We start from the raw sequence: 15532 nt of genomic DNA, 5'->3' as shown, positions 1-15532 counted from the left end.
TTGAATTCTTTGAAATTTGTGTGAATCACTAGTTTGTGATTAACTTTACTATGAAAATAGATTTTGGAGTGATTCTTTTTCCTGCTATTTAATATTACTGTGTTTTATGATTCTATTCAAAAACAGATTTTTTTATTTTAGTTTCTAACAAAAAAAATCTTTATGATAATGCTTTTTGCTATTAAAGTTTCTAACAAAAACATTCTTTATGAAAATTCCTTTTGCTATTGGAGTTTTATAAAAGATTTTTAGTTGATTCTTTTGGCTATTGAAGAATATTATAGTTTTGTTTTAGTTGATCATAACAGCATATTTTAATTGATTATTTTTAGTTCATTCTTTTTGCTATTAGTTCATGAGCTATAAATGACCCTGAAATCGAAAAGCACTACAAATGAACTCTGAAAAGGTTGAAAGTTGGCATGGTGTCATCATTTCACACACATAGCATGTGCTAAAAAGTTGAGAGGGTTACGGCAAAAACTGGATGCACTTCGTGTACAAAATGGACAATCTCTTCCGAAGTATCAAGGTGTCGAACGAAAACTCATCAGTCACAAAGGGATTTCATTTTTTTGAACTCCAGACTTTTTGTGTGTTCAAAATGCACCATTCAAAGCCACATCATCAATTTTCAACCCTTTCTGACTTCATTTGTTATTATTCATGCATTTACTGATTTTTCATGAGCTATATGACCGTGAAATTGAAAAGCACTACAAATGAACTCTGAAAAGGTTGAAAGTTGGCATGGTGTCATCATTTCACCCACATAGCATGTGCTAAAAAGTTGAGAGGGTTACGGCAAAAACTGGATGCACTTCGTGTACAAAATGGACAATCTCTTCCGAAGTATCAGGGTTTCGAACGAAAACTCATCAATTACAAAGGGATTTCATTTTTTGAACTTATTTGAACTCCAGACTTTTTGTGTGTTCAAAATGCACCATTCAAAGCCACATCATCAATTTTCAACCCTTTCTGACTTCATTTGTTATTTTTCATGCATTTACTGATTTTCATGAGCTATATGACCGTGAAATTGAAAAGCACTACAAATAAACTCTGAAAAGGTTGAAAGTTGGCATGGTGTCATCATTTCACCCACATAGCATGTGCTAAAAAGTTGAGAGGGTTACGGCAAAACCTGGATGCACTTCGTGTACAAAATGGACAATCTCTTTCGAAGTATCAGGATTTCGGACGAAAACTCATCTGTTACAACAGGCATTTCAAATGAACTACAAAAAGGTTGAAAGTTGGCATGGTATCATCATAATAGTTGTGGAGAGAAAGTCTTCACTTTTTCTTCGCTTGTGTCCTTTGCTTATTGCGCCGTAACCATGGATAATCTTCATCGTTTATCAGGATGCTTGGATCAGCCTTGACTTTGAAGGGAGGAATTTCATGAAACTTTTCATAATCTTCAGACATGTCTGTCTTACCCTCCACTCCCACGATGTCCCTTTTTCTTGAAAGAACTATGTGGCGCTTTGGCTCATCGTATGATGTATTTGCTTCCTTATCTTTTCTTTTTCTCGGTCTGGTAGACATGTCCTTCACATAGATAACCTGTGCCACATCATTGGCTAGGACGAACGGTTCGTCAGTGTACCCAAGATTGTTCAGATCCACTGTTGTCATTCCGTACTGTGGGTCTACCTGTACCCCGCCTCCTGACAGATTGACCCATTTGCACTTAAACAAAGGGACCTTAAAATCATGTCCGTAGTCAAGTTCCCATATGTCCACTATGTAACCATAATATGTGTCCTTTCCCCTCTCGGTTGCTGCATCAAAGCGGACACCGCTGTTTTGGTTGGTGCTCTTTTGATCTTGGGCGATCGTGTAAATTGTATTCCCATTTATCTCGTATCCTTTGTAAGTCAATACAGTCAAAGATGGTCCCCTAGACAACGAGTACAGCTCATCACAAACAGTGTTGTCACCTCTGAGACGTGTTTCCAACCAGCTGCTGAAAGTCCTGATGTGTTCACATGTAATCCAGTCGTCGCACTGCTCCGGGTGTTTGGAGCGCGGACTGTTCTTGTGTTCATCAACATACGGGGTCACCAAGGTAGAGTTCTGTAGAACTGTGTAGTGTGCTTAAGACCAAGAATATCCGTCCCTGCATATTATTGAGTCCCCTCCAAGCGTGCCTTTTCCAGTCAGTCTCCCCTCATACCGCGATTTAGGGAGACCTATCTTCTTAAGGCCAGGAATGAAGTCAACACAAAACCCAATGACATCCTCTGTTTGATGGCCCATGGAGATGCTTCCTTCTGTCCTAGCGCGGTTACGGACATATTTCTTTAGGACTCCCATGAACCTCTCAAAGGGGAACATATTGTGTAGAAATACGGGCCCCAGAATGACAATCTCGTCGACTAGATGAACTAGGACGCGCGTCATGATATTGAAGAAGGATGGGGGGAACACCAGCTCGAAACTGACAAGACATTGCGCCACATCACTCCTTAGCCTTGGTATGATTTCTGGATCGATCACCTTCTGAGAGATTACATTGAGGAATGCACATAGCTTCACAATGGCTAATCGGACGTTTTCCGGTAGAAGCCCCCTCAATGCAACCGGAAGCAGTTGCGTCATAATCACGTGGCAGTCATGAGACTTTAGGTTCTGGAACTTTTTCTCTGGCATATTTATTATTCCCTTTATATTCGACGAGAAGCCAGTCGGGACCTTCATACTGAGCAGGCATTCAAAGAAGATTTCTTTCTCTTCTTTCGTAAGAGCGTAGCTGGCAGGACCTTCATACTGCTTCGGAGGCATGCCGTCTTTTTCGTGCAAACGTTGCAGGTCCTCCCGTGCCTCAGGTGTATCTTTTGTCTTCCCATACACGCCCAAGAAGCCTAGAAGGTTCACGCAAAGGTTCTTCGTCACGTGCATCACGTCGATTGAAGAGCGGATCTCTAGCTCTTTCCAGTAGGGTAGGTCCCAAAATATAGATTTCTTCTTCCACATGGGTGCGTGTCCCTCAGCGTCATTCGGAACAGCTAGTCCGCCGGGACCCTTTCCAAAGATTACGTGTAAATCATTGACCATAGCAAGTACGTGATCACCGGTACGCATGGCGGGCTTCTTCCGGTGATCTGCCTTGCCTTTGAAATGCTTGCCTTTCTTTCGACATTGATGGTTGGTCGGAAGAAATCGACGATGGCCCAGGTACACATTCTTCCTGCATTTGTCCAGGTATATACTTTCAGTGTCATCTAAACAGTGCGTGCATGCGTGGTATCCCTTGTTTGTCTGTCCTGAAAGGTTACTGAGAGCGGGCCAATCGTTGATGGTTACAAACAGCAACGCGTGCATGTTAAATTCCTCTTGTTTGTGCTCATCCCACGTACGTACACCGTTTCCATTCCACAGCTGTAAAAGTTCTTCAACTAATGGCCTTAGGTACACATCAATGTCGTTGCCGGGTTGCTTAGGGCCTTGGATGAGAACTGGCATCATAATGAACTTCCGCTTCATGCACATCCAAGGAGGAAGGTTATACATACATAGAGTCACGGGCCAGGTGTTGTGATTGCTGCTCTGCTCCCCAAAAGGATTAATGCCATCCGCGCTTAAACCAAACCATACGTTCCTTGGGTCAGCTGCAAACTCAGCCCAGTACTTTCTCTCGATTTTTCTCCACTGCGACCCGTCAGCGGGTGCTCTCAACTTCCCGTCTTTCTTACGGTCCTCACTGTGCCATCGCATCAACTTGGCATGCTCTTCGTTTCTGAACAGACGTTTCAACCGTGGTATTATAGGAGCATACCACATCACCTTCGCAGGAACCCTCTTCCTGGGGGGTGTTGGGGAACGTAGCAGAAATTCAAAATTTTCCTACGTGTCACCAAGATCAATCTAGGAGATGCTAGCAACGAGAGGGGAGGAGTGCATCTACATACCCTTGTAGATCGCGAGCGGAAGCGTTCAAGAGAACGGGGTTGATGGAGTCGTACTCGTCGTGATCCAAATCACCGATGATCCTAGCGCCGAACGGACGGCACCTCCGTGTTCAACACACGTACGGAGCGGGGACGTCTCCTCCTTCTTGATCCAGCAAGGGGGGAGGAGAAGTTGATGGAGATCCAGCAGCACGACGGCGTGGTGGTGGAAGTAGCGGGATCCCGGTAGGGCTTCGCCAAGCGCAAGCGGGGAGGAAGAGGTGTCACGGGAGGGAGGGAGGCGCCAGGGCTTGGGGTCCTGCTCCCATGCGCCTCCCCACTATATATAGGGGTGGAGGGGGCTGGTTTCTTGCCCTCCAAGTCCATTGGGCGTTGGCAAAGGTGGGGGAAAGAAATCCCATCATTTCCCTTCCCCACCGATTGTTATCCCCCTTTTTTAGGGATCTTGATCTTATCCCTTCGGGATATGATCTTATTCCTTCTAAGGTGGGATCTTGGTGCGCCTTGACTAGGGGTGTGGGGCCTTGCCCCCACTACCCACGTTCATGTGGGTCCCCCATGCAGGTGGGCCCCACTTCGGAACCTTCTAGAACCTTCCCGGTACAATACCGAAAAATCCCGAACATTTTCCGGTGGCCAAAATAGGACTTCCCATATATAAATCTTTACCTCCGGACCATTCCGGAACTCCTCGTGACGTCCGGGATCTCATCCGGGACTCCGAACGACTTTCGGATTTCCGCATACTAATATCTCTACAACCCTAGCGTCACCGAACCTTAAGTGTGTAGACCCTACGGGTTCGGGAGACATGCAGACATGACTGAGACGACTCTCCGGTCAATAACCAACAGCGGGATCTGGATACCCATGTTGGCTCCCACATGTTCCACGATGATCTCATCGGATGAACCACGATGTCGAGGATTCAATCAATCCCGTATACAATTCCCTTTGTCAATCGGTACGTTACTTGCCCGAGATTCGATCGTCGGTATCCCAATACCTTGTTCAATCTCGTTACCGGCAAGTCACTTTACTCGTACCGTAATGCATGATCCCGTGACCAAACACTTGGTCACATTGAGCTCATTATGATGATGCATTACCGAGTGGGCCCAGAGATACCTCTCCGTCATACGGAGTGACAAATCCCAGTCTCGATTCGTCCAAACATTATAGTGTGGCATGAAACCCTGGTAAAGCAGGTGGGTGTGAAGGATTTTCCGGTCAGAGTAAGACTTCGTATTCCCACATGTAGGGCATGGACAACACATAAAACCATTCTGCTTGTTTGCCTCAGCCACTTCGAGAAAATCATGCACGCCCTTAATGTACTCGGAGGTGTGTCTGTCACCGTACATCCATTGCCGGTTCATCTGCGCGCATTCCGCTAAACCGTACAAATCTCAAGGAAAATGGAGCTTTGAGGTCGAGCTTCGAGAGGAGAAAGCTTAACTACTGTGGCTCGGGTATTTCATCGAACACCTCATGTGCATAGGAGGTGAGCTAGAGCACCACAAAGCCCTCCCCTCGCCGGCCAGAGAAAAACAGAGCACTGGAGTGCTCTGCTCGCGGGCGAGGGGTATATATAGGCACCTTATTGGTCCCGGTTCGTGGCATGAACCGGGAGTAAAGGGGCGCATTGGTCCCGGTTCGTGGCACCAACCGGGACTAAAGGGGGGGCATTGGTCCCGGTTGGTGCCACGAACCGGTACGCATGCCCCCCTTTAGTCCCGGTTGGTGGCACCAACCGGGACCAAAGGCCTTGTGCTGCCCCGCGTCAAAAGTTTAGTCCCACCTCGCTAGTTGAGAGAGCTCGAGAGTGGTTTATAAGCGCTGCTGCGCCCACCCTCTCGAGCTCCTCTCAACTGCATGCAGGCTTTCGGGCCTAACCGTTCTCTTTGCCTGTGGGGCCTACTGGGCCTTCTGCGGGCCTGAATCCTGGCCCATGGATGGGTTTCAAGTTGTATTCAGACCGCGGTGGCCCAGTAGGTGGCATAATTTTTTTCCCTGTTTTTTGTTTTCTTTTTTGCTTTATTTATTTTGTTTTGTTTCTACTTACAACAAAAAACTTATTTATTTTATTCCATTTTGTTTCTAATTACTTATGTATTTTACTTTATTTATTTTATTTTTATTTATTTTACTGCTGCTATTTTTATTTATTTTATTTAATATAGTTTATTCTATTTTATTTTATTAAGGTTTATTTATTTTATTTACTATAAAAAAATTAACATAGATGCGCCTATAGAGAAAATTCAACCTAAATTCATAATAAATTTCTATGAAATTCAAAAAAATTTACTCTGAATTTAGGTCAAATTCCCATGGCATCTATTTTCACTTTGAGAGGAGCTCAACAAGGCAGAGAAGGACGGGCTTATAAACCGGTGTAAGCGCCCTTCGGTTGGCGAGGTGGGACTAAACTCTGACCGCAACTAGGACCAACCCTTTAGTCCCGGTTTGTGGTATGAACCGGGACTAAAGGGTGAGCCTCTGGTCCCGGTTCAAGCCACCAACCGGGACCAATGGTGGTGGGCCGAGGCCCCATTGGTCCCGGTTTGTCCCACAACCGGGACCAAAGGGGCCGGACGAACCGGGACCAAAGCCCAGTTTTTTTACCAGTGTTATCTAATCCAGCACTCCTAGATAACTTGTTGGCGATTAAAACTACTCCCGAAAGCGGTGCTCACTGACTTGTCCGAACCAAAACAGCCAGTCCCGCCGGGTATCTTCTTCAGCAAGCAAAAGCGCAGGACTGACGGCGAGGTAAACGGCAAGAGCACGACCACGAAGGATGGATGATCCATCATTCCATCGGCCCGATCGGATGCCCGAAAACGAACCACGTTCTTCTTGCTCCCTAAGCCAAGAAGACGGGGGCTATAAAGGTCAATTCGCCCGCCCGCATCCCCTCTCCTTCCCCCGACCCGACCCCGAGCGCCCCAATACGGGATTACCCCCCTCGACACCTCCCGATTCGAATCCGCAGCCCCACAGAAATACAGAGAGGGGAACCAAATCAGACGCCGCCGAGCTCCCCCTCTCGATCTAGGGATTCCCCTCCCCCCTCCCGCCCCAAAACCCTAGAGGCGGGCGCATGGCGGACGACCACTACAGCTCCTCCGCCGCCTCCGCGCCGTCGCCGGCGGCGGCGGCGGCGGCCGAGGCCGCGGCGGTGGTGGGCTCCTCGGTGATCCCGATCGTCAACAAGCTGCAGGACATCTTCTCGCAGCTGGGGAGCAGCTCCACCATCGACCTGCCGCAGGTGGCCGTCGTCGGCAGCCAGAGCAGCGGCAAGTCGAGCGTCCTCGAGGCGCTCGTCGGCCGCGACTTCCTCCCGCGCGGCTCCGACATCTGCACGCGCCGCCCGCTCGTGCTCCAGCTCGTGCACCAGCCGCGCCGCCCCGCCGACGCCGACAGGGACGAGTGGGGCGAGTTCCTGCACCACCCCGGCCGCCGCTTCTACGAGTTTCCCGACATCCGACGCGAGATCCAGGTCCGCGCCCCCCTCCTTCCTGTCAATCCGTCCGTCTCCGCAGATGGAACGCGGGGCCCGACGGTAGCTAGGTTGATTTGGTCACGCGGCTGGTGTGCTCGCGGGCATGGTAGCTCTAGTGCTGCATTGCGGCCGATTAATTACCAGGGGTGCAGATGATTGTGTAGTTGCGGTGCTGGTGGTTGTTTGGACGAATCATGCCCAAGCTGGTGGCGGTTTTTGATGAGTATATTATTATGCTATAGCACAGCTGTTGCTGCCTTGCCAGATTTCTTGGGTCGGGAGATGATGCTTTTGGGTAGGCATTGTGGTAATTCCAGTTATTTGGCACCGTATCATGATTTGGTTGTGCTGATGTTAGGTCCATGCTGCTTTCTGTTAGTGGTTGTGGTTGTTTCTACAGCCTATGGCTTGCCCTCTTTTGGATTTATGTAGTGCCCTTTATGTATTGCTGCATTCTGGGGTATATAGTTTCCTTTGAACATTGAATGTCTTGACGGTATCCTCGAATGATAGTATTGTTTGGAAATTTATTATTGCTGTGTATATTCAGTGACGATGATCCAGCGGCTGATACTGTTCAATTACTCTAGCATTTGTTTGAAAGAATGTTGGAAAGTTTAGTGACAAATTATAATCTGGGGCAGAGAATCGTGTAGTGCACTGACTTTGTTTTAATAACTAGAATAATGGTAATACCTTTTAATGATAAAACTCAACATCGATGCAGGCAGAAACGGACAGGGAGGCTGGTGGTAACAAGGGCGTCTCTGATAGACAGATACGTCTGAAGATCTATTCACCAAATGTTCTCAACATCACTTTGGTCGATCTGCCTGGAATTACTAAGGTGCCAGTTGGCGACCAACCAACTGACATCGAGGCCAGGATAAGGACTATGATATTGTCATATATCAAGCACAAGACATGCATCATATTGGCTGTTTCTCCAGCAAATGCAGATTTAGCTAACTCTGATGCTCTTCAAATGGCTCGGCAAGCTGATCCTGATGGTATGTATGCCTCTCGAAGTCATGTGTTTAGTTTGATAGACCATTTCTATTAAGATGTAAATCTTACTTGGTGGATTCTTTGTTCATCTAGGTTCTCGAACAATTGGTGTTATCACAAAGGTTTGCCCCTGAAACTTAATATACTCCTTTAAATGTCACCCAACTTCTGATCTGTACTGCTCTTCTGTTTTCTTCCAGTTGGACATAATGGACAGGGGCACTGATGCCCGGAATTTTTTGCTGGGAAATGTCATCCCATTACGACTTGGTTATGTTGGCGTCGTAAACCGCAGCCAGCAGGTACTTTAGTTTGCAGCATGCTTGCTTAGTCTAAGGATTATGCATTGCTTTCTTTTGCAAGTTTGGTAGTGGCCTAATTTTGTGGTCGCTGTGCTCATTCTGTATAATACTCCCTCCGTTCCAAAATATAGTGCTTCCTCTATCCCCGTGCTTCAACTTTGACCAAAAATTTAACAAACAAGACCGATTGCGGCGGGAGCAGAAGTTATACCAGTGAATTCGTATTCAAAAGAAGTTTTCAATTATATAACTTTTTCTCCCGCCGCAATCGGTCTCGTTGGCTAAATTTATGGTCAAAGTTGGACCTCGGGAAACGCGGGCGCACTATATTTTGGAATGGAGGGAGTAACAAAGAACTTCAGATGGAGTAATTTACTAATTTTGTGTTATTGCGGACTGTTGCCTGTCGATAAATAGTTGTTAACAACCCTAACTAACTTAGGTGAACTTAACACCTGATGTAAAAAAAATGGCGAACTTAACACCTGATGTAAAAAAAATGGCGAACTTAACACCTATTTATATGTACTCCCTCCGTTTCTAAATATAAGTCTTTTTATAGATTTCAATAGGAACTACATACGAATGTATATAAACGCATTTTAGAGTGTAGATTCACTCATTTTCCTCCGTATGTAGTCCACATTGAAATATCTAAAAAGACTTATATTTAGGAACGGAGGGAGTATTAAAGATCATTTTCAGAATGCTGTGCTAGTAAGTATTAATCATAGGAATGTCTTGACAGTAATTTGTTATTGCACAGCACTGTCTTTGGTGATATAAAAGTTTTTGCCCTTTTCATTTATATAGTTTTCTAATGTATATTGTGCTAAATGATGTAGGATATCAATTCAGATGTCAGTGTCAAGCAGGCTCTGGCCCGAGAAGAAAGTTTCTTCCGTTCTCATCCGGTATGCTGCAGTGAAGTTCACTGTTTCTTCAGTTTGTGTTCTTTTTATTTCATCATTCTGAAATGTAACTCCTTTCAGGCATACAACGGTCTTGCTAAGCACTGTGGGATACCACAGTTAGCAAAGAAGCTAAACCAGGTATTTTGGTGAAGCGGATGTTTGTTGTATCCCATGTTATATGACTTTCAGATTTCTGCTGTGATTTAACTAATAATACATCTACATGGTTTCAGATCTTGGTCCAACATATAAGAACTATTCTGCCTGGACTGAAGGCACGCATAAGTTCTCAATTAACAGCTATTGCTAAGGAGCATGCCTTTTATGGTGACCCAGTCGAGTCCAAGGTCTGGTGAATTAATTTTATTTGGTCAAAGTGATAAGAAACATACACCTTTTGTTAACATTTGTATATGAGTAGGTTTGGTTAGCAGCTAGTAAAATCTGGTTGCTTAATCTTGCTTCTGTTATTCTTTTGGTCTTTGCCTTGATGATCAATCCCTATGTTTCATCATTGCAGGCTGGGCAAGGCGCTAAGCTTTTGAACATTCTAGCTAAATACTGTGATGGTAATATCTGAACCACGACCACTTTCCTGGCTCCTTTGCTTCAGTCATGTATATTATGCTATATTTCCTTATTTGTAAATGTAAATAACATGTTTGTGCTGCAGCTTTCTCGTCTATGGTAGAAGGAAAAAACGAAGATATATCAACAATCGAGCTTTCTGGTGGAGCAAGAATTCACTATATTTTTCAATCTATCTTTGTCAAAAGTTTAGAGGTTTGTAATTTTGTTGCCGAATCTTCCGTTATGCTACATCGTAGCATTCATCATATCCATTATCATTAAGATCTAAGCTCTGTCTTTTATAGGGTGTTGATCCTTGCGAGGATGTCACTGATGAAGATATCCGCATGGCTATACAGAATGCAACTGGTCCTAGGAGTGCTTTGTTTGTACCTGAGGTATGATGCACTTGTGCCGTTCGTGTAAGAATTGTGTTAATATGTAGATGGTTTGGATACTGGTCATTTGAGCTGATAATAATTCATTGTGCTAAAAATTTGTCAGGTGCCATTTGAAGTCCTTGTGCGCAGGCAAATCAGCAGATTGCTTGATCCAAGTCTTCAGTGTGCAGATTTCATATATGAGGAACTGGTTAAGGTATGTCAGTCCAGCTGTAAAATCTTGGAAACTGAAATTTAAGCATCTATTTGGTTAAATTTGCACATAACGTTAAATAACTTTCAACTTTCTATATTTTATTACTTTTCTTGCTAACTTCTGTTCTGCTGTAGATGAGCCACCGTTGCCTTTGCAATGAGCTGCAGCAGTTTCCTATACTCAGAAGGAGCATGGATGAAGTAATTGGGAAGTTCCTACGGGATGGGCTTAAGCCGGCACAAGATATGATAGCACACATAATTGAGATGGAGGTAAACACTGTCTTGCCTTATAAGGATTCTACTAACAAACACGTATGAGAATTGACCCTATTTGACTTGAGCTTCTGTATACAGTGATGAAAACACCTCCACAATTCTGTGTCTCTTATTTGATAGCCCCAACACCGATTATTTTGTAAAATTATTGCGAGTCTCTGCTCTGATTAATTTGTCCCCTTTGTTATTCCTTCTTTGTTCTGATATCTGGTCTTTTTTCATTATTTTTACTTGAGATGATATTAACTGTGCAGGCCGATTACATAAACACATCTCACCCAAGTTTCATCGGTGGCAGCAAGGCTGTAGAACAAGCACAGCAACAAGTTAGAGCCGCTAGATTGCCTGCAACAGTGGTTAGAAGAGTATGTATATGTTTTCAAGTATTAGATAAGTAATTTATGCAAGTGATGCTTTGCAAATGAGTTTTTTTAACTGATACACACTGCTTCCATTTCTTACTGACATGTACTGTCAGAACTTGGAATTAGAAGAAGACTTAATTAGTGATGCCTTTGCATATAGTGTTACTTATATACGATGGCAAGATTCCTATCAATATATAGCTAAACTGGAAATTATTCAATAAATGTTACTACTATGTTAATTTTTTCATTAGAATGATCTCAATGCAATTCATGATGACCCTGTTATGCTCCACCACAGTGGATATCATCACATCAACATGTCAGTGTCAAACCATTTATATCATTTGGAGAAGGCGTGGATGCCACGCCAACTCTAGCTGTACATGTTAGAACTTCTGGTGCTATATAAGGATTTTTGGCATGTGATTTATATTTTTGGCTCTCTTACTTAGTTATGCCCTTGTCACTCACGAGCTACATATGTAATTCGAGCCAGTCCACATTTTTTGAGCTACACCCTAGTATGTAACAGTACTACATTGCAGGATGGAGTAGATGCAGATAGGCCACAGGCTTCTGAAAAAACCCAAAAAGCACGTGCATTATTGGGTAGAACTACTGGTGTAAATGGAGTTATCACCGACCAGATCCAGGTTTTTTGCCTTGCTACTTTTTAATCAGTAAGGTTACTATTGTTTTGGTGAAGTGTTTCTGAGATTATGTTCCTTTGCTGTTGTGGTAATTATTAGCAGGGTGTCCGATCTGCTGCTGAGGCAGAGAGACCAGGATCTTCAGGTAAGGAGTGTTACAAATGCTATGTATTTTTTGATTATGTATATGCTATTATATTGGAGTGCAGTAGGTCAGCTTAGTGTTTATTTTTGGAAGAGTAGTACAATTTCACCTCAGCCCATTTTACTTGAACCACTTGTCTTCCAGGTAGTGGAAGCACTTCTTTTTGGGGCTCAATATTCACCTCAAGCGAAGACCGTGCACATTCTTCAGCAAGAGGTAGCTCAACAAACAAATCTTATGCTTCAGCTACTCCCAACCTGGAACAGTCATTCTCTTCAATACAGTTAAAAGAGGTGAGCTGTCTTATTCATGCTCTTCTAGTTTTTCTGTCAGTGTTATTTGAACGTGTTAAGTGATTGACGGAGACCATTGTGCAACAGCCACCGCTAGTCCTCAAGCCTTCAGAAAGTCATTCTGAGCAGGAGGACCTTGAAATAGCAATCACAAAATTGCTGCTGCAGTCATACTACAATATAGTCAGGAAAAATGTTGAGGATTTCGTGCCAAAAGCAATCATGCATTTTCTGGTATGTTTCTTGTAACTCAACATTTACTTAAGAGTGCATACTGTACCTATTTTTGTGGGCACAACATATCTATTATAAGTTTCTAACGGCTTATGTTTATGGATAAGTATGATCGTGTACGATCTTTGTGCTATTTCCTTAGTTGCATAGTAGGCACAGATAAGGGAGAGTGCATAAATCTTAAAACCAGCAATGTTCAACTACTGCCAAGCAAGGTTCAACACCATTAGTAGGAAGCATTATCAAACACTTTTAAGCACGTTTATTATTGTGGGTTTGCAGCATGATTAAATTTTCCTCTCGCTTTAAGCAATTGTTTTACTAGTGAGCTTGATTGCATTTGGCAGATTGCTGTAAAACACATTCTTGTTTAGACAGAGGTGGATTTGATCAGATCTCTTCCATCCTTTCTTTTCCTTACTCCTAACGCAGTCCCTAGTGGCAGGAAGCTGCACAGAATGCCAAGTGTATTTTTTGTTCTTCATTCAGTTCAGTTTGTTAAGCGATTGATTGTCTTGCAGGTTAATCACACGAAAAGGGAGCTGCATAATTTCCTTATAACTACCCTTTATAGGTGAGGAAGACACTTTGTACTCTTGAAATTTTGAATGACGTCTGGTGAACAGAGCAAAATTAGTTGCTGTTGCTGCTGTACATTATAGTTATTGATACTTCCGTATATACCAATGCAGAGAAGAGCTCTTTGGGGACATTCTCAGAGAACCTGACGAAATAACTACAAAGAGGAGGCAGATACGCGATACTCTTAAGGTCCTTCAGCAAGCCTACAAAGTATGTTTCCGCAACTCGTCGGATCTCCATCTAATTATGTCATTCTCTATACTTGATCTGACCTGTTTTGTGCCTTGTGTTTCTTGATGCAGACTTTGGACGAGATACCGCTTGAAGCGGAGACAGTCGAGAGAGGCTATTCCCTGGATTCTGATGCGACGGGTCTACCACGGGTCCATGGGGTTTATGATGGAAGTTCACCATATTCGACTCCGAAGCAAACAAGGCCTAGGAAATCAAGCCACTCCGGGGAGCAGCAACAACCTTTCAGTGGCAATGGGTTTTGATATTGCCTTTCACGATCATCCCCTGGATTAGTAGTGATTTGAGCCAGCGGATGTGCTGGTAGCAACACATCATTCCGCCTTGGGTCTGTCAGTTCGGTACCCAATAGATATATGTTCTTTTTTCTCTAGCCATTGCTATTCTTTTTAGTGTTGCGCCCAACGAAAGCATTGGCGTGGTGCCAAATTTTTGCCATGTGCCCTCTTGTACAGTATATCACTGCCCAATCATTTCGACTTAAAATGAAACCGGTGATGGGTATAGATTTTTTTGTTAAAAACCCATGGAAGAAGCTATGGGAACCTTTAGTTTTAGTGCCGAGTACTTGTATCTAAACACGGTTGGTTTTGCCGTGATAAGTCTGACATGGTTCTTCTTAAGATGCGAAGAGGTTGTGCTACATGAATATGTTTTTTGTGTGCATCGGATTGATATTTTCGTTGCCCCATTATCTTGATGATTGTCGCAGCATTCCATGATTGCTCTGCAGCACTCCATGATTGCTCTTTTTGGGGACAGTTTTCTGATGAGAACGTGCGTTTCTTTTTGCTTTTTACACTGGACTATGAATCCACCCCCTCTCCTTTTGATTTCCTCGTTTGATGAATTCTGGGTACCAAATAGATCATGCGATTAAACGAATGTAATAGAAAAATTGGCACATGGCCCCCCTTCCACTCAGAAGATAAAGCATCTCCAATAGCCGCCCTATAATAGGGCTTAACTACTTCTGAGAGCATTTGTAAAAATTATGGGCAGCCCAATAAAAGGCTTCAAGTAATGCAAATATATGGTACTTCCGCGGATGCCGTAAACCCTTGTCGGCCGGCCACCGCCCATCCGTGCCTTACCCCGCAACGATCGCCCTTGCTCCTGCCCTCCTCGCCATGTTCGGCAAAGCCTCGGCTTCTTCTGCTGCCGCCAGATTCGCGGCTCCACAACTGGCCATCGTGCCAGAATGGAGGCGCCTCCGCCGCCGCCGAAGATCATGATTCTCTTTCTCATTTTATGCTTTCTTTCAATTGTAGCTCAACATGGCTCACACCTTGTTCCGCGGTCGAGGAAAGAATGGGGACAAGAAGAAAGGGAAGCCCTTTACTTTGCACCATTTTTGGACCGAGCTTGAGAATGAAGAGAAGTGGAAGAACCGAAAAGTATATGAAATTCCAAATAGGCGAAAAGAGTTCGGGTGTGCATGATGATGATGACCATGCATCAAGCGGGGAGGAAAGGAAAATGATCCCCACCCCTAACTCAGTGGCTAAGCCGAGAAGGTATATGGAAATAAAAATGCCAAAGAAAAGGGAACAAATGCCGGAGATAATGATGTGAAAGAAGGCTAGGAAGCCATCGTTGTTGCAAGAAAGGAGCATGCCGAGGAGAAGAGACTCTTGAAGATGAAGGAAATAGAGGAGAAGGCTGCGGCCGAGCTATGGAAGACGGCTAACGAGGAGAGGCTAGCGACAACCAAGGAGAAGAGGGCGACAACCAAGCAACACAAGGTGGAGCTAGAGGAGAGGAAGGTGGCGCCTGAGGATCTCAAGGCGACTGAGGAAGTCCATGGACGCAAGTGGTCTTGACACGAAGCAAAAGGCTTATGTTGAGCTATGTAAAGATCAAATGTTGGCGAGGAAGTCCATGTGATGATGATGATGATGATGAACATGA

General features: G+C 44.3%; 2 protein-coding genes across 3 annotated transcripts in view; both read left to right on the top strand.

The window, feature by feature from the left end:
- Positions 1 to 15532, top strand: part of LOC109778652 (transcription and mRNA export factor ENY2) — a 259142-nt gene that overhangs the window by 56531 nt on the left and 187079 nt on the right. The gene's annotated exons all lie outside the window — the stretch shown is intronic.
- On the top strand, positions 6843 to 14270 carry LOC109778656 (dynamin-related protein 3B). Of its 2 annotated transcripts, none has more exons than XM_020337216.4 (20): positions 6843 to 7425; positions 8156 to 8438; positions 8530 to 8558; positions 8637 to 8738; positions 9584 to 9652; positions 9731 to 9790; positions 9886 to 9999; positions 10173 to 10221; positions 10326 to 10435; positions 10528 to 10620; positions 10727 to 10819; positions 10954 to 11091; positions 11352 to 11462; positions 12011 to 12118; positions 12218 to 12260; positions 12405 to 12553; positions 12641 to 12787; positions 13309 to 13361; positions 13480 to 13579; positions 13672 to 14270. In XM_020337216.4, exons 1-20 carry the CDS (start codon positions 7027 to 7029, stop codon positions 13864 to 13866), a joined length of 2445 nt encoding a protein of 814 aa, XP_020192805.3. In that variant the 5' UTR covers positions 6843 to 7026; the 3' UTR covers positions 13867 to 14270. The 2 variants fall into 2 exon arrangements, with proteins under 2 accessions (XP_020192805.3, XP_020192804.3); XM_020337215.4 differs by having other exon boundaries at positions 12215 to 12260.

This window comes from Aegilops tauschii, chromosome 3 (assembly GCF_002575655.3).
Source record: "Aegilops tauschii subsp. strangulata cultivar AL8/78 chromosome 3, Aet v6.0, whole genome shotgun sequence".
NCBI lineage: Eukaryota > Viridiplantae > Streptophyta > Magnoliopsida > Poales > Poaceae > Aegilops > Aegilops tauschii.
Note: the sequence above shows the minus strand (reverse complement) of the source record. Positions and strands in the feature narration are given on the sequence as shown.

Coding starts and splice junctions, on each gene's coding strand:
- LOC109778656 (XM_020337215.4), top strand. CDS start 7,027: ATGGCGGACGACCACTACAGCTCCTCCGCCGCCTCCGCGCCGTCGCCG. Junction 8,559..8,636: donor CAATTGGTGTTATCACAAAG/GTTTGCCCCTGA, acceptor GTTTTCTTCCAG/TTGGACATAATGGACAGGGG. Junction 12,261..12,404: donor AGAGAGACCAGGATCTTCAG/GTAAGGAGTGTT, acceptor CTTGTCTTCCAG/GTAGTGGAAGCACTTCTTTT.